This window comes from Arctopsyche grandis, chromosome 5 (assembly GCF_051622035.1).
Source record: "Arctopsyche grandis isolate Sample6627 chromosome 5, ASM5162203v2, whole genome shotgun sequence".
Taxonomy (NCBI): Eukaryota; Metazoa; Arthropoda; class Insecta; order Trichoptera; family Hydropsychidae; genus Arctopsyche; species Arctopsyche grandis.
In genome coordinates, this window is record NC_135359.1 from 15896302 (window position 1) to 15914149 (window position 17848).

The 17848-nt window shown below is 39.6% G+C and overlaps 2 protein-coding genes across 2 annotated transcripts; one reads left to right on the forward strand and one right to left on the reverse strand.

Moving 5' to 3' along the window:
- Window positions 1-1849: 1849 nt before the first annotated feature.
- On the forward strand, window positions 1850-9480 carry LOC143911615 (P2R1A-PPP2R2A-interacting phosphatase regulator 1). The gene is made up of 4 exons (XM_077430584.1): window positions 1850-2351; window positions 2443-2557; window positions 7767-9216; window positions 9252-9480. Exons 1-3 carry the CDS (start codon window positions 2140-2142, stop codon window positions 8301-8303), a joined length of 864 nt encoding a protein of 287 aa, XP_077286710.1. The 5' UTR covers window positions 1850-2139; the 3' UTR covers window positions 8304-9216; window positions 9252-9480.
- A 60-nt stretch (window positions 9481-9540) lies between these two features.
- On the reverse strand, window positions 9541-12734 carry CycB3 (cyclin B3). Its single transcript, XM_077430583.1, has 8 exons — window positions 12470-12734; window positions 11693-12020; window positions 11311-11615; window positions 11025-11232; window positions 10717-10947; window positions 10480-10635; window positions 10237-10411; window positions 9541-10162 (listed from the first exon to the last, which is right to left on the reverse strand). Exons 2-8 carry the CDS (start codon window positions 12011-12013, stop codon window positions 10005-10007), a joined length of 1554 nt encoding a protein of 517 aa, XP_077286709.1. The 5' UTR covers window positions 12014-12020; window positions 12470-12734; the 3' UTR covers window positions 9541-10004.
- Between the last annotated feature and the right edge of the window lie 5114 nt (window positions 12735-17848).

Here is a 17848-nt window from a genome sequence, read left to right on the forward strand (position 1 = left end):
CTTTTAAAACCAGTAGCGTACAAAATATCGAAATAAAAATTAAATAAAAAAATTGAAATTAAATATCAAAATTAAGCTAACGCGCAAGATTGAGCTAAAATTTGATCATCGTTGATGTTTAAAATTACAACAATATATTGAATTACGACGGTACCGCATTTAAAACCAGAGAAATATTATAATTTCTCTGCGTACGAGCGAAAAAAAATATTGTTAAAGTCGTCACGAGATGTTACTGTATTTCCACTTGGATGATCGATAAAAAAAAACAATTCATAAAAAAACGCGGTATCGGATGTCGGTGATTTGTCAAAGGGTTTTTTTTCTTTCGTCGAAATAAAATTAATAATCACACATTATCCGATAAATTTTACCTCTGAAATGATTTAATTACTTGATTTATTTAGACGAGAGAAACAATTGAAGAATAAAAAAATCCGTTTGATGTGACCGACAACACCCCGGGTTAGCAAAAATCGTTGGATTACCCATACTAATACATGATATATTCTCAGTAACTGCGCATTACGGGGAAGTAAAAATAATAATTCTTTGATTTTTTTTTCGATCTTAGTGCGTATCTTCGTAAGTCAAAGCATCTTCAACAAACAAAAGTCGAGAATTACCTGTATGTGATTGTTGATGATCTAATTTTAGGTCAATCTCGAAAATTTATTTAAATTGTGCATGTTCTGTTTTAACTTTCAATATTTTATTTTAATTTTAATATATTGATTATAATTTTATTTTGATATTTGAATTTAATTTTAATATAATAATAATAGTGTAACGTACGCCGCGGATTAAGCGAATAGAATCCCAGAGACTGTGTGACCGTTCAAAGATTATCTGTAACGGATATCTGTTAACGAATTAACTAAATGCATACCGTGCGACTGGTATAAGTGGGTTTTAAGGATTAGCGACAAGCTAAGTGCATGAAACAATGATTGCACTTCTCATACCGTGGGAATACATATCCGAATACGTGACTATACAGTAGGTAAACAGATTAGACGTCCTGAGAGACCGTGAGACCGGTGTAAGTGGTTTTAGGGATTAGCGACAAGCTAAGTGCATGAAAGCTAAACAATGATTGCATTTCTCATACCGTGGGAATACATATCCGAATACGTGACTATACTGTAGGTAAACAGATTAGACGTCCTGAGAGATCTACCCCTTATAAGGCGGTACGTAGGCGATATCATGTCATTCTGGACTTAGCAGTGACACTGCGTGTATCTCCTGAATCATCAATAAATGCTGTGAAACGACTGTTGGCCTTTTACTTGGATCCTCCACCCACCCCTACGCAACAATATTTTTAATTTTGATATTTAATTTCAATTTTTAAATTTAATTTTTATTTCGATATTTTGTACGCTACTGGTTTTTAAAGTTGGCCTGTGCGCCCTTTGAAAGAAATTTTTGTTTCAACATGTTTACCGTTTCCATTACTACGCAATTCGCGCATGCTACTACACTCAGAATATAATCAGGGTCATCACATATTACTACAAAAATAAAAGTCCTTTTTGATAGTTAAATATACGTGTTTAAATACTAGCTGACGCCATTACACTTTTAATATAACATTTCTCTGTATACAGGGTAGGCATGTCGGGACTTCGGGTAGATTTCGCTTAGTGTAAGTGCGAGCAGTGCGCACGCATAAGGTACACGTGTCGTTTATCTGTGTTGCAGTCAGTCTGGCGCTTTTCGATCGTTTGCACCGCATCGACATAGATAAAGTAAAAAGTTTTGTAAATGCGAGAATTGCGCAGTGCGTTGCACAGGCGATGAGGATCGGCGGCTAGAGGGGGTGGGGGTGGGGTTGGCAGCCGGCAAGAGGCCAACGGCGAGAGGCTGCCGGCGTGTTGCGAGACTCGCGTTTTCGGGTGTCAGGTGTGTTCGCTGTTCGTTGTTCGTTGTTCGGTGTTGGGTGTTCGATCGCACCCACGTTCGAGTGTTGACCTGCACGCGACTCGCGACTTGCGACTCGCGACAAGCGACGCGGCCACTGCGGGGCACCCTGGCACTGTGGACGCCGCGGGGAACGGACTCTGGGGAGCGAGAGGGAGAGGGAGAGGGAGAGCGGCAAAAGGAGCGGGAGTGGGAGCGGGAGCGGGAGAGCGAATGGAGGTGGAGCCGTCGGTAGTGAGCGCCGCCGCCCCCGCCGCCGCCGCCGCCCCCCTGTCGTGCGCCCCGCCCTGCGCGCCCCCGGCCGCCGCCTCGCCCTCCCCTTCCCCCTCGCCCTCGGCCGCGCCCGCCCTCAAGAGGTGCAGCAGCGCTCCCCTCATCGCCAGGCCGGCTGCTCCACCCCCACCCGAACCGGCGCCTCCACCCAGGTCTGCAATCCACCCCTCTCTCCATCCCTCTATCCCTTCTTCGTTCTCGTTCTCGTTCTCGTTCTGATGATGCGTTCTGTTTCCGTTTCAGAGAGTCGTCTGCCTTCAACGTGTTTTCCGGCTGCGGTCAACGCACGAGGCGTTTCAGTGCCAGCTTCAGCGCCAACTTCAGCGCCAGTCCTCCCATGCACGCAGCTCATTCACCTGTAATGACCTTTTTCTCTCTTCCTTATCTAGGGTTACCGTCGATATTTTCTCTAGCGCAGTGCTTCCCAATTACTTTCATGTCACGACTGCCTAAATTTAAAAAAAAAATTTATTCCGGCCCCTAAAATAATTTTTTTCTAGTTAAAAGGTTTGTTTGGTAGTAATTATTACAATTATAATACACATATTTATATTCAGTACAAAATTATAGGAACTTGCTTAAGACTGGCTGCGCACTAGGCAGCCAATCTAACATACGGTGGCTCATTGGAGCCCGCGCACTAGGCAGCCAAGAATTCCTGGCTGCGGCAGCCAATAGATCGCGTACGATTACACGGCAGCCAGCTGGCTGCACGCAGCCAGAGCCTGCAAGGTAGAATGTATGTGGCTGCCTTCAGTCTCCGCGCACTTGACGTAGCAGCCAGAAGTTTTACGCCGCGGATAGCGAATAGAATCCCAGAGACTGTGTGACCTTTCAAGGATTATCTGTAACGGATTAAATTGTAAGGCAATATGGGATATGTCTTCAGAAGAATATAGTGATCGAGATGTGAAAAGACGAAGATGGTAGGAAATCACAAATACAAAGTGTGAGGAAAGCTTGGTTTTATTAATCTTACATATATATGTTTACCATCGATGGCACCAATGCAGTTGGGAAAATTTGCATTTTTATTGAAACCATTTGCTATCTCAATCCATCTTTCTCCATTCAATTCTGGAAACGCTGTTTGTTTGAATGGATGAATCCAAAATCTTCTCTTTGCTTTGCGTTTCTTACGAAACAAGAGGTAAAGAATTATTTCTTGTACGATTGACGGAAAGGTGACTACTGGCCGTCGACTCTGGCTGCCGAAACTGGCTGCTCAATATTTTGGCTGCAGCAGCCTGGCTGCCTAGTGCGCGGCCAGCCTAAGAGGGCTGTACACCCGAAACCTTAATTTTGTTGCCGTTCCTTTCTTCGATATATATATTGAGTGAATGTATATATTGAATGAATGCGACAATATATATCAATATATATATTGAGTGAATGCGACGATTTCGCTTCGACCAGATAATACGTATTTTAAGTCGACAAAATCGAGGTTTCGTATTCTCCTATTTTCTCCTCCAAAACTGGACCAATTTTAAAAAAAATTTCATCATTGGTATGAGAAAGATATTTTCTGTGCAACTATGCGCGTATTTTTTTTTTTAATCGACCGTTAAATAAGCACGCTGGACTCTTTTCGTGGGTGTAAAAAAGAGGCGATTTTATAGATGTTTGGCGGCTCCTAGCTCCTATAAAAAATAACTAATCAAAAAAATAAAACGATAGATGCAACCCAATGGTAGATTTCCATAGCATATTAAAAAATAATTTCTCTAGTGCCATAATTGAGGAAGGGAGAAGTCTAATACGTTTGTATGGACAAGACGCTGGTGTCCAGCCCTCTTAAAAACATTTTTTTTAAATAAAAACTATACACACATGAAACAATTTAATGCGATAGATGAGGTCGCATGTTTTTACATAACAAATCGATATCAAAAATGCTAACTCGCAAAGCATCTTCTAAAGTCTCCGTGGAAAGGCATGACCTTTGCTTATTTTTTAATATAAATAATAACGAAAATGCTGTATCGCATAAGTACGTAGTCGCGAAAGGTATAAGAGTTACCAGGGCTTTTTTTCCAATAGCAGGATATTCTTGCTATCGCCTTAACCAAAATTCCCTAAATATGTAATGTGGAAAAATATTCATAAATTAATATATGTACTTTCTATTGAATAATTTCGCGGCCCCCGCGAGAAATCCTACGGCCCCCTGGGGGGTCGCGACCCCCCAATTTGGGAAGCACTGCTCTAGCGCATATACAAATATGCACATAATATATAACAAATGGAACACTACACTTTATCTGCATAGATTGTGAATGATTTTTCGACATTTGCAATGCCGTGAATCGCTCTTGTATACTATAACCAGGGCCGACCAACTCTACTACAAGGCACCAAGCCCGTGCATGAAAGTTGTATGAAAAAGATGGAATTAAATGAATTTTACTTACAAGACTGTTATGGAAACCCACTCGCTTCTTCTTGCTAAAAATATTTTGCTTTTTATTTAACCGTTTGCCCGCGGCCGTCTTCTATGGAAGCTTTGGGCGACAAGTCTGTAGCGCGGCTGTCTTCCATAGAATTTCTGAACTTTGCACGGGATTTTGAGGCTTATATGCGCCTATTTCAACCGTTTTAAGGTTCAAAATTGGTTGAATATATTACTGAGAGTTGAATACCATTTATTCAATTTGCTTAAAATGAATATATACCAGTCAAAATTAGTTTTTTGTGGAACTATACTGAAACCTCGTTTATGTGACGTCACGTCTTCATACAATTGAGATGATACGTCTCAATTGTATGAAGAATGATTATTTTACAATTAAGCCAAAACTACGAGATATATTATGTATTTTATTGTTTAAAATAATACTTTATGTGTTAATTAACATATCTGGTTACTTGAGTAAATATTAAAATCTGTATTTAAGGTCGAAAACTCGATTGCCAAATTCGCGAAAAAGGTGCCGCATACAGGGCTTATTCGCTATATTTATTGCCGCGGGCAAAGGGTTAACACTGAGTGCTCGACCCATTTCTGTTGAAAGCCCGCTACTAAAAATTTCGCCCATATGTCTTATTAGAATTATTTATAAATTCAATAGAAAGCAATTAAATTGTAGTTAATTCAAACAAACCCTAGATGACTACTGCCGCGGACTTCGAGTTTTGTAAAGGTGTGCTTAGATTCTCTAATATATCTTGCAATAATATAAAATAAACGAGTCAATTAATGAATGAATTTTTCCAAAATTTATACCATCTTCACTTTTGTTAAAATATAATGCTCTTAAAATTAATAAAAATCGATTGCGTGACATGTATTGGGAAAATATCGGTATATTAAATAAGTGATGCTTCTTCAATTAATCACCTAGTCGGTTCAATCTGATCGTTTCCATGTGCAACAAGAGACCAAGCAACAATCTAAAATACTCGGTAGTACATTGGGTAATTCATAAATTCATAAATTCCAATGTAAAAGAATCTTCATAAACGTAGACAACAATTGTATGGATTACACGACTCATGTTCAATGAATTTTTTTTACATCGGCGTTCATCAGACCCATGGACTTATTTGAAAAACGCCAAACGGCGTTCTTCAGCATTGGAAGGGCTAATAGCACTCTAACAAAACATTGTATAGATTCTAGCAGAGATTGACTTCTCGAATAATTTTCTTTTTATATTGTACTAGTGGATTTACCCAGCTTCGTTTGGTATTTATAATATAAACAGTCTCTTATATATTAGATTCGGATGCTTTAGGGCTCAAATTATTTTTTGCACCCAGGCACCGAGAAGACCGGCCCTTAATATAATATCAAACTCGCCTAACTTGTCGATATGAGTTTGAACAAATATATTTATCGTTGCTGCGTATCATTTAAAAATTTCAAATGTTTACTTTTGTATTGTATGTGCAAATGTTGCATTAAATAAATTTTCATCTAAATCAGCTATCACCAACCCTTCGGACCTTGTAAACTGCTAAACGCAAAAATTTGAATCCCACAGACCACCATTATGCTCTATTTTTCCATAATAGTTACATTCTATAATAGATAAAATATGGCACTTAGATTTGTTTTTGCACTCCCAAGTTATTTGCACAAAATTAGATATCATTGATAATATGATGACCTTATAATGATAAAAAAAAATAGTAAATAAACACATATATTCATTATTGAAAATGCCAAACAGTAGAATTGGATTATAATTAATCATTTACTTAATAAGAAAATTGTGATTATATTCGTGCATACCTCTAGTTGGTGACCACCATTTTGAACTATCAATTTGGTTATAGATTTCTATTTATATCAAAATCACTCATCGTAATATTTTATGTAACGAATCTATAAAGAAAAACTTTTGCATTTAATATTCAAAGATGAACCCAATAAAAGTTTGAAATTAAAAATAGTCCTGTAACAGATTTTCTTTACATATGTATGTATCTTCTTCCTCGTTCCCCTTAACGATTATAGTAATTTGTATCATCTGAAATCTGGTGAACGATCCGATTCCACACTTCTCGGTCCTATGCCAAGCTGTAAGCAGCGTTTATGGACGATCCCATCAATTCTTTAATTTGGTCTGACCATCTTATGGGAAACCATCCCCCCGCTCGCCTTCCTATATGACTACCAGCTTCTCTAGACTCCACATTCTTTCCAGTAATACGACCAAAATAGGAAACGATCTTTTTTTTTACATGTTGTAGAGTCTCTGAAACTATCAGCTCTGTGAGGATGGAAATAATTATGTATGTTATAGTCCACGGAATGTGCAGCATGGTGACCGGAACAATGCACTCTCAAGATATCCAAACTTTCAAAGATGCTGAAGGAGAACTAACGCAATAGAATTCCACAAAAAAGCGTCAAATGGTTTGTATGTTATCCAAGGGGGATAACCTTTTTTTGTGGAATTCTATTTTGTATAAGTTCTTTTTGAGCGTATTTGAAAATTAGGTCTCCTCGAAACTGCGCCACTATTCAGTGCAATGTAGTGCATTTTTTCGGGAACCGTGCAGCATCCGCCCCCCCAACACCACATTTCGAAGGCATTTAATGTCTCCCTTTCTTTGGTTTTAAACGTCCATACAATGTAATGGGAATCAACAGACGGATTTTCGTTTTTCTCATTATACAACAGTTTTTCCATATATTCGTCAGACTGATCATAGCCGTTTTCGCTAATCCTATTCTTCTGCATATTTCTGATTGGCATACTTTTGATATCAAAGCACCTAGTAAATAAAATTGTGGATTTTATGGAAGAATCTGTGAACGATGAGGATTTTTGTTTTGTTTTTCTTTATCTCTTGACCCAGGTGTTTACTCCCTATTTCTATTCTACGGAGTAGTTAAACCATTTCATCCTCATTGCTGTCTATTAATATTGTGTCGTCTGCGAATCGTATATTAATGATCTTTCTACCACCTATTGTTACGCTACCTTTCTATCCGTCTATCAAGTATTCCCATATATTATATTAAAAAGATTAAGAGGTTGTATGCACCCCTGTCAGATTCATAGTAGTGATGACCAAACAACAAAAATATTAATTTTTTTTTAATCTTATTTCAGAATTCCTCTGGCCCACGATTGACCCCGAGAGTTAGCCAACTTAGACAAGAGGAATGCGCTGATGTCACCAATGTTAGAGAAGTTGCCCACGAACGAGAAACACACAGTGCAATGCAAATGAGCCAATCTTGGGAGGATCTGACTCTCATGACTGTAGGCACAAACAACGTGGGTGGACCGATGTCTCCAACCCAAGTTGCAAGATTCTCACCTGGAGTTTCACCATCACCTACTAGAAGAGCGTTCGCCACGAGGCGAAGTTTATCTCCGATCGCAATGAGGCCTTCTTGTCTGAGCCCTGTGGGTCGGCCCTCCGGCCTAGTCCCAGTTAAACGTCGTTTCGACCTCGACGATGCACCGTCTGCCAAGCGGTGTTGTTGGTCACTAGACCGACTCACACCGTCTACACCAGGCACCCCCGATTCTCTGTCAGACTCCCCATCAGGCTTCACGTTTAGGCCCGTTTCTCCCAGAGCGCCCTCTTTGTCATCACCTTTACCTTCCTCACAAAATCATACTTCACAAAGTCCCAGCTAATGTATTTTGAGATGTATCAATAGCTACAGAGCCAAAGTTTTTATTTTATTCTAATGTATGTATGTATATATTGTACCCATTTTATATATAACCATATACAATATGTATATATTATATAAAGAAGCATATGAAATATGATAAATTAGAGGTATGTAATTTAATATTCTCAATGGTGGTATTATAAACCGTTAAAACAATTAGTCATGATGATAGCCATAGGTAACTATTATTTAGTATTTAACAATATTGATAATGTTGAATGTAGAATAACGTATGAAAGCGAAATTTTTAAAATAATTCTTGCCGTTTGACTTCTGTTCTTTGTGCAATTATGTAGTAATTTGGATTTTGTGTAAATTTTCCCATTTTTATTATAGTTCTCAGTTTTGAAGATTGGATTTTTTTTATATAATACAATGTCTTTTAGTAGAATCTCTTTGTATGACTATTATTTGGAATAAGGAAGAATGCTCGGATGAACACTGAAGTGATAAATACAACTCGCTATCGATAATAACTTCCAATGTATTGAGTCTGTGATGGTATTTGTTTTGCATAATACTAGAACACAATTGTAAAAATTTAATTGAGCGTTGTGTTCTCAGTCCTAGTAAATATGTAAATATTAAGTCATCAAATAACACTTGTATGACAAATACAATGAATCTGAAGTCTGATAAAAGTTTTTAATATTTTCTACTTTTGAGAGAAAAATTAAATATTGTTCAATTCTTTATACATATTTATTCTATAAAAATAACCTTTATATGAGAAAATCCTTTTCCTGAATCTTATGAAGAACTAAGTTGTTATCCAGATCTGATTTTTCAGTAGCATTGAACTAAATATTGAATTTGGCAAACATTCCTAGTTAAGGCTTAGTTTTCCACTATCAACCAGCATCAGATACTTTGTTCGGAGTAGTTAAAAAAACAAATGAAAATGCAGTGTGAGTGGAACAGTGGGCCTTAGCGTTTTTCCCGTGCTCAATATTGCATTTTTAAATGAATATTGAATACTTCACAACGTATTTGAATAGTTTAATGTCAAAATAATGACTGGCACCATAAAAAGTAGTATTAGTATCATCAATATAAAACTTGTGATTAAAATTGAAATAAATACACAATCAGATAATTTAAATTAATTATTAGGGATTATATCGTTGTAATAAAAAAACTACCATTTATAAATAATAAATTATTTCATTAAAAAAACAAATAATGAAAAGGCATTTTAAAGTTATTGTTTTTTATTCATTGATAAAAAAATATATCATTGAGTTTGTCACCAAACATCTGGTTTTTAAATTGAGTGTCCTAAAAATTCACAAATATCTAGGTATTTTATCTTCAACTAAGAGTAAGCGTATATAAATAGATGGGAGCAAATCTAAATTAACAAAATATTTACAAGTTTATAATCAATATCAAAACGTTCAATTTAAAACAAATCACTCGGAAAAAATTCACCATTAAACAACACAAGATTTCTTGGACATAATACAAGAAACATTTTAAAATTTGTTTACGTAAAATTAATAATTAAAATACAAAACATTAGAATAATACTAACAAGTAAAAGAAAAAAATCATTATTAGGCTAATAAAACGCAAGTCTCAATAATAACATGGTCCATTCCACCGCACTAGTTCTCTATTTTGTACTTGAATTCGTCGTTATCGGTTTAAATTTATAAAACTATAAGTCATTGTCACTGATGAGTGGTATTTTGGCTACTTCGAAGAATATTTTATGCGAGTATTTGTTACGAACTGTACTGAGACCTTCTTTCGGCTTTCTGTGAAGATAGAGGTTTTGGGCCTTGGCTACGGGCAGAATCTCCTCGAGAGTATAACCTGCAATAAAACGCAATATAAACCACCATTGCTTATCACACTGTGATGAAGTTTTTTGTAAAATAGATAAATACCAGTATAATAAATGTGGGTCGGAGTCCACGTGCCCAGATTTTTCATTTTAATAGCTAAGTACAAAGCAGCGGCGGCCATTTTACTATCTGAGAATGACACAAAAGAATACTCCAACAGGCAAGATTCCAGAACAAATCGAGCCAATGTCAAGGTCGGCATGGAAACTCGTGCACACTGAAAACCGAAAGATGTTAAAATCCACACGTCGAAAGCAAGATAGAAACATTTAAACGGAACCTCACCCTCGCATATCTCCGTAAAAATCTATACGATAGTGGAATACCAATATCAAAATTGATAGTTTTGAGAATATTTATTTCCATTGCGAGTAGTTGGTTCAGAGTATAAGCGCCATCACAGATGTATAGAAAGTCGTCCACTAATGGAGGTATCCGTTCCTGGTTATAAAATTGAAATATTACATTTCAAAAGCATAATAATTATCAAACTTTTAATCTACCGTTCTAATAGCTACTCACGTCGAATTTAGATGCAATAAATAATGCGGCTGAGCCTAATAGTTGGAGCTCATCTTTTTTTGTCGTTTCTCTACATAAATATAAGTCGACTAACTTTACAGCTAAGTAAAGGGTTTCGTGGTTAAGTTCAAAGCTTTCCTGAACTTCCACCATCCAGTCGACGAGAAGAGCTCTCATCCAACTGGTGAGGGTTTTTTGACGTGGCAAATAATCTTCTATGATGAAATTGGACTGTGGAAGAGAAGCAACAAGTTTTAGAGGCGACAAATCAAAACATTTTTATTTCCAAACACACAAACTGATCGAACCTCTCGACTCTTCAAATAGTTGAATATGTCCATAGCATAATTAGACACTTGGAAAGGATCGCTCCAATTGTCCTTGTCAAAATCGCTAACTCCATCCGGCACGCTCGTATCCTTGTCGCTAATAGCAAGTAAATTTATATCTCTAGTAAGGGACGGTTCCTTTTCACTTTTATTGCATAAATCGTTCGATTGTTTGGACACGGTCGACCTGTAATGTTATAAAAGTCATAATATTATCATATTCTCATTTAAAATTCACACTGTAATGAAGTAGACAAGTACTGACATGTCTTCTATTGCTGATATATAAAGCGATGTCTCGTCAAAATCCTCACTAATACGTGTCAGGTTATTGGATTTGGTCGACTTCTGTTGATTTTCACATACCATATATTCAACGGAGCCATTTAAAGTATTTTCTTTAGCGGGCTTTGGCGGAAAAACTACCATATTTGCAGGCCAGGTGGTCGTACTTTTAAGGGATTCTTCTACATTGTGTGCATGTTTGCCGTTGATCGACGATCGTTGACTTCTCAACACTTTACTGACCACCGAAACGGTGGTATTCTCTTTAGGCTTTTTACGCACCATCTGCATAGTTAAAGAAAAACTTAAATAATTTTTAAACCAGGTTAGATAGATTTAAATCTGTCATCGAAAGTACGAACCTTTGCAACGGGGAGAATTTTTTCATTGACGATAACTTTCTTGACACCCAAATCATTCTTTCCTTTATCATTCACTTGCGTGCCGTTAGTTATAGCATTAGTGATATCACCGAATGCAGCTCTCTTAGCCTTGCCGGGCTTTGAATCTCTCAGCGGACTTGCAGCTTTTCGTTTACCCACAGCTTTGACCGCTTGCTTCAAGGTGGATTTTAAACTCAAAGCACCATTTTTACTACGAGTGCTGACGCCCATTGTCGCATTATTTACAATCCCCAATATATTCTCATTTCCATTTTTATTCAACATCTTCATCGGGGCCATGTCGGTGCTGAAACATGATAAAAATACAGATCAATGAAATGCGAACGACACCAGCATACTAATGAACTATGAGAGCGGTAGATAACGAAAGCTGAGTATATGAATAACCTCAAAATAACGACAATTTTGAATGAGAAATTGTAACAATTTCATGGAACATTGTGTTAAATAAAATATGTGTATAGATTGGCGTGTGGTATGAATTAGAAGAATGGTGTTTTTAGGTATGTAATTATTAACCTCCAATGTTGAAAGTTGTTGAAGTTATAGCAGAAGTGGTTTTTGATATATGTTGGTGTAAAACGTGGCCGATTGGCTATCTAAAGGTCAATGTATGGTAGTATTGAGATGGAAAGTAATGCGGTCAGTTTGGGTAAAAACGGTTGGAACAATTAGAAGAGTGTATAGAGTTCGGATAGGCGGGAGAATAGGTGGGTAGAGGCTGGGATAACTCACCAGCTCGACGCTCGACGCTCGACGCTCGACAGTCGACGGCCGCGCGCTCCGGCTCGAAGAAGCTCGAAGGACTGTCGTCCTATAGACTATAGAGGAGTGTCGTGGTCACCGCAGCTGGCAGAGGAGCGTCTTCGATGGAACGGCAACGGCAACGGCAAAGGCAATGGCAATGGCAATGGCAAAGGCAACGGCAACGGCGCGCAACGCCAGCCGCCAACAGATCGTTGCGATGCAGCCGTTACAACAGGACTGCCAACTGCCAACTGCTATTCGACCGCTTACGTCTCTTTTCGTCCTAACGGGAAATTTACCAATGAACGCTCTGTGAAACGTTTCAATTTTACAAATCCAGAATGATTTCTCTCATTTTGTTCTCCAATTTCATCGTTTTGAGTATTTCTGAAAAATATTTGTGTAAATTGCAATGGGTTTGGGTCTACCTCACGGGCCCGAATGTGAAACGCCAGAAAACGCAAATATCGGAAGGCAAAGATCGAAAATCGGAAGATCTTTAGTCGAAAGATAAAAATAAGGGTGCATGGTAAACGGTATATACTCACGTACATACTTAATTTGCGCGAGCAGGATACAATAGGAACAAGAGAAACAGGCTTTTCCTCCCGTATTCTGCGCGCGCACATTTATACGGGAGGAAAAGCCTGTTCCACTTGTTCTTGTTGTATCCTGCTCGCGCAAATTAAGTGAGTGTGTACGTGCAGTGCCGGCCTTACACCCAATGGTGCCCTCGGGTAATTTTTTCTAAGCACCCTTAGAAAAAATTTCGCCTTTGGCGCTCTATTTAAAATTTTGTATGGCTTTTGGCCCTCTAATTTTAAAATTTAAAGCGCCTTTGACACATCGAGTGGCGCCCTAACTTATTTGGCGCCTTCGGGCACCACCCGACCCAGCCCCCCCCCCTAAAACCGGCACTGTGTACGTGAGTATGTACCATTTACCATGCACCCTTTTTTTGTTGATCTTTGATTCTGATTCTTTTTCTTGATTTTGCGCGCGCACATTAATACGGGAGGAAAAGCCTGTTCCTCTTGTTCTTATTGTATCCTGCTCGCGCAAATTAAGTGAGTATGTACGTGAGTATGTATGTGAGTATGTACCGTTTACCATGCACCCTTTTTTTTGATCTTTCGATTTTCGATCTTTGCCTTCCGATATTTGCGTTTTCGGGCGTTTCACATTCGGGCCCGTGACGGAGACCGAATGGGCTTATATTGAGATTTATCCAGTAACGGCTCGTGAGATTTCATGGTGGGGGGGCTGCAGAAGTTATTCAGGCTGTAGTAGTTCGTTAACCAAACCGGTGATCGAATGAAAAGAAAAATAGCTTGAATATGTACTATACTGGGAGGTTCGCAGCCCCGCAGCCCATGTGGACGACAAAAATAGCATGTATTTGTACTGTACTGGGAGTACTGCAGCCCCGCAGTCCATATGCAAGAGCCGCCACTGGATTTATCCCTTTTAAATTTTTGTTTTGGAACATTCGTTAATACTCCCGGATGAGATTTTAGCGATTGATTGCACCCATTGGTTTCAATCGAGTAAATTTATCTATTTCGAACAGTAGGGGCGTGCCTAGGAGTTCAGCCGCCTGTATGCAAACTTAAATCGACCGCTCTTTCATTTTATCAGAATTTGTATAAATCATATAAATAAAAGAAAAATTAAGTGCATGTGAGTGGTGCAAAAATCTTACCGGAAATCTTAAATCAGAAATATTAATCACAATTAACCAGGAAAACAAACAGAAAATCAAAACGTTTATTTCTGAACAGGATCAGACGACAAGAAATACTGAATGTTTTCAAGTTCATTAATGAAAATATAATGCTTTTATCCTCAACCCCACATCTATGACATTGTTTTTTCGATGATCAACTAATACTCAACATTCTTGAAATACATCTGGCAGTTGCAAAGATAATAGAACATAAAAGAACTCTATGCTCCATGTGGAAGTTATACCAGTTATCCCGTTATTTCCCCGAATTATAGTTCGGGTATTTTACAAGTTGCAACTTGCAAAAGCAATCCACAAGTAACTTAAATTCATTTTAAAAAATACGATGTCTTGTTTCGTGTTTTTTTAAGGAATATAATTTTTTCGACATTCATTTCTTTCAACCGCCTTTATATTTCGGTCGCCTGTGTGCGTTGCATACATTTATACATATGGTAGGCGCGGCCCCGACGAACAGTCAATTCATGCAACATACATTATTTGGTAAACGGATTATTTCGCACATTGCGATCGGCGCACGATGATCGTTGCCACAAAAAGTGCGAATATGGAATATCTAGCACTGTAGTTCTCGTTAGTATAATATTTCGCGTGGGTAGCTTTCAATTGATGGAGTTTTTGGATGCAAGATGTTCCGTGATCGAAATTTTAGTGGCTTGCGCGAGATTGCTTTTTGCGGAATAATTACCGAACCACATTATTTCTGTAATTTACAAATAAATTAAAGTTTAATAATTTTATAAGAGTATTAAAGTATGGTATACATTCACTGGTGGATATAAGGGAGGGGAATGGAGCTAATTGACCCACACCCTAAAAAATTACATAATGCACTTACATATGTATGTATATACAATCAAATGTTTGTATTTTGTATTTTTATAATAAAATGTATGGGGATCTAGTCTTGTTGTGAAGGTCTTCTTCACCACCAGTCCGCCATGTATTATAGACAGGTTCGTCTGTGTTCGGTATTAAATACAGCTATGTTGAATATGGTATTTATTTGGTAGTAACACGTATACACAAGTATGATTAATTGTTGGCAAAAGTTTGTCGTTCAGCGGTCTCTGGATATGGTAGAGTGTCGCTGGCTCGGCATTCAGCTATGTTCAGCAAGTCTCTGGATACGGCAGTGTGTTGCTGGCTGGTTGTTCTTCCAAGTCCGCGTAGTGAAGTGGTGGCTGGTCAGGAGCTGGATGTTGACTGGTCTGCTGCTGTGTGTCGACGCTTGCTGCTCTGGGTCGACTGGTCTGGTGCTGTGTGTCGACGCTTGCTGTTGTGGGTCGATTGGCGTTGTTTGGGTTGTACCTCCTTTTATAGTGTTTTTGGAATGCTTGGTGGAAGTGGTTATTGACGCGTACGAAAGGAACTTTGTTTTCGTCGAGGCGTCGAATTTTCTGGAATGCTTGATGGAAGTGGTTATTGACGCGTACGAGAGGAATTTTGTTTTCGTCGAGGCGTCGAATTTTCTGGAATGCTTGATGGAAGTGGTCGTACGAGCATTTAGTTTATTGATGCGTACGAGAGGAATTTTGTTTTTGTCGAGGCGTCGAATTTTCTGGAATGCTTGATGCTGTTCCGCTCGATGTATTTTGTTGTTGCGGAATATTCTCGAAGGTTTCGATGACGATGACGACGACGAGATTCCTACATGGCTCTCCGGTGAGTGTTAACGATGTGTGTGATTTTGTGGGAATCTTGATGTGTTGGAGTCTATTGACTCGATGGCGTCGTTGTTTGTCCGGTTGTGCTGGAGAAAGTTGTCTCAACAGCGGGTCTTGTGTTGCATGCCGGTCCAAGTCTTGTTCTCTACCAGGTTGCTTATTTTGGGTGAGCTGCGTTGGTAGTGAAGGTTTGTGATGGCTTGGATGGTGCTGTTGTGCAGGCTGCTGTGTTCTGCGTGGAGTCATTCGCGTGACTGTTTTGCTGGTTGTGCTGGAGTTAGTTGTCTCGGCAGCGGGTCTTGCGTGAAGAACGTTGGTTGACGAAGTGCGTTGAGTGCTGGTCTTCGTTGGTTGTGCTGGAGTTAGTTGTCTCGACAGCGGATCTTGCGTGAAGAACGTTGGTTGACGAAGTGCGTTGAGTGCTGGTCTTCGTTGGTTGTGCTGGAGTTAGTTGTCTCGACAGCGGGTCTTGTGTGGAGTAGCTGGTCCATATGTACTTTCACACCATGTTACTGTTTTGGTCGTTACAATGGTAGTGAAGGTTTGTGTCGGTCTGGACGGTGCTGTTGTGCAGGCTGCGGCGTCCTGCATGGGCTCGTCGAGGTGATGAATCATCGAAGGTGTGATGAGCGGTGCTGGCGGATCAACAGTAGTGGATCCATTTGGTTGTTGTCTCCGGGTTGCGTTTTGTTGTGGCGAAAGCTGCGGAGTTGTTTGACATGGTCACTAGTTGTGGGGACATGTAGCGGACTGCGTTTGAAGTCTGCGTTGAGGGTTGCGTTGTAGACTGCGTTGAAGGCTGCGGTTGCGTGAAGTCTGCGGTTGCTATGTAGGCTGCGATGTGGGCTGCGATGTGGGCTGCTATGTAGGCTGCGATGTAGGCTGCTATGTAGGCTGCGATGTGGGCTGCTATGTAGGCTGCGATGTGGGCTGCTATGTAGGCTGCGATGTGGGCTGCTATGTAGGCTGCGATGTGGGCTGCTATGTAGGCTGCGATGTGGGCTGCTATGTAGGCTGCGATGTGGGCTGCTATGTAGGCTGCGATGTGGGCTGCTATGTAGGCTGCTTTGAAGGCTGCATGGCTCTTAGTCGGGGGTCACCAGTTATGGTGAGGTTGGAAGTTGACTGCACTGTGGGCTGCTTTGTTGACTGCTTTGAAGGCTGCGTGGCTCTTCGTCGGGGGTCACCAGGTATGGGGATCTAGTCTTGTTGTGAAGGTCTTCTTCACCACCAGTCCGCCATGTATTATAGACAGGTTCGTCTGTGTTCGGTATTAAATACAGCTATGTTGAATATGGTATTTATTTGGTAGTAACACGTATACACAAGTATGATTAATTGTTGGCAAAAGTTTGTCGTTCAGCGGTCTCTGGATATGGTAGAGTGTCGCTGGCTCGGCATTCAGCTATGTTCAGCAAGTCTCTGGATACGGCAGTGTGTTGCTGGCTGGTTGTTCTTCCAAGTCCGCGTAGTGAAGTGGTGGCTGGTCAGGAGCTGGATGTTGACTGGTCTGCTGCTGTGTGTCGACGCTTGCTGCTCTGGGTCGACTGGTCTGGTGCTGTGTGTCGACGCTTGCTGTTGTGGGTCGATTGGCGTTGTTTGGGTTGTACCTCCTTTTATAGTGTTTTTGGAATGCTTGGTGGAAGTGGTTATTGACGCGTACGAAAGGAACTTTGTTTTCGTCGAGGCGTCGAATTTTCTGGAATGCTTGATGGAAGTGGTTATTGACGCGTACGAGAGGAATTTTGTTTTCGTCGAGGCGTCGAATTTTCTGGAATGCTTGATGGAAGTGGTCGTACGAGCATTTAGTTTATTGATGCGTACGAGAGGAATTTTGTTTTTGTCGAGGCGTCGAATTTTCTGGAATGCTTGATGCTGTTCCGCTCGATGTATTTTGTTGTTGCGGAATATTCTCGAAGGTTTCGATGACGATGACGACGACGAGATTCCTAC

What these genes read in the sequence shown, in the direction of transcription:
- CycB3 (XM_077430583.1), bottom strand. Translation starts at nt 12,013, where the DNA reads ATGGCCCCGATGAAGATGTTGAATAAAAATGGAAATGAGAATATATTG. An exon ending in TTATTGCATCTAAATTCGAC is followed by an intron (nt 10,636 to 10,716) that starts GTGAGTAGCTAT and finishes TTTTATAACCAG; the next exon opens with GAACGGATACCTCCATTAGT. An exon ending in TTTTACGGAGATATGCGAGG is followed by an intron (nt 10,412 to 10,479) that starts GTGAGGTTCCGT and finishes TTCGGTTTTCAG; the next exon opens with TGTGCACGAGTTTCCATGCC.
- LOC143911615 (XM_077430584.1), top strand. Translation starts at nt 2,140, where the DNA reads ATGGAGGTGGAGCCGTCGGTAGTGAGCGCCGCCGCCCCCGCCGCCGCC. An exon ending in GAACCGGCGCCTCCACCCAG is followed by an intron (nt 2,352 to 2,442) that starts GTCTGCAATCCA and finishes TTTCCGTTTCAG; the next exon opens with AGAGTCGTCTGCCTTCAACG. An exon ending in TGCACGCAGCTCATTCACCT is followed by an intron (nt 2,558 to 7,766) that starts GTAATGACCTTT and finishes ATCTTATTTCAG; the next exon opens with AATTCCTCTGGCCCACGATT.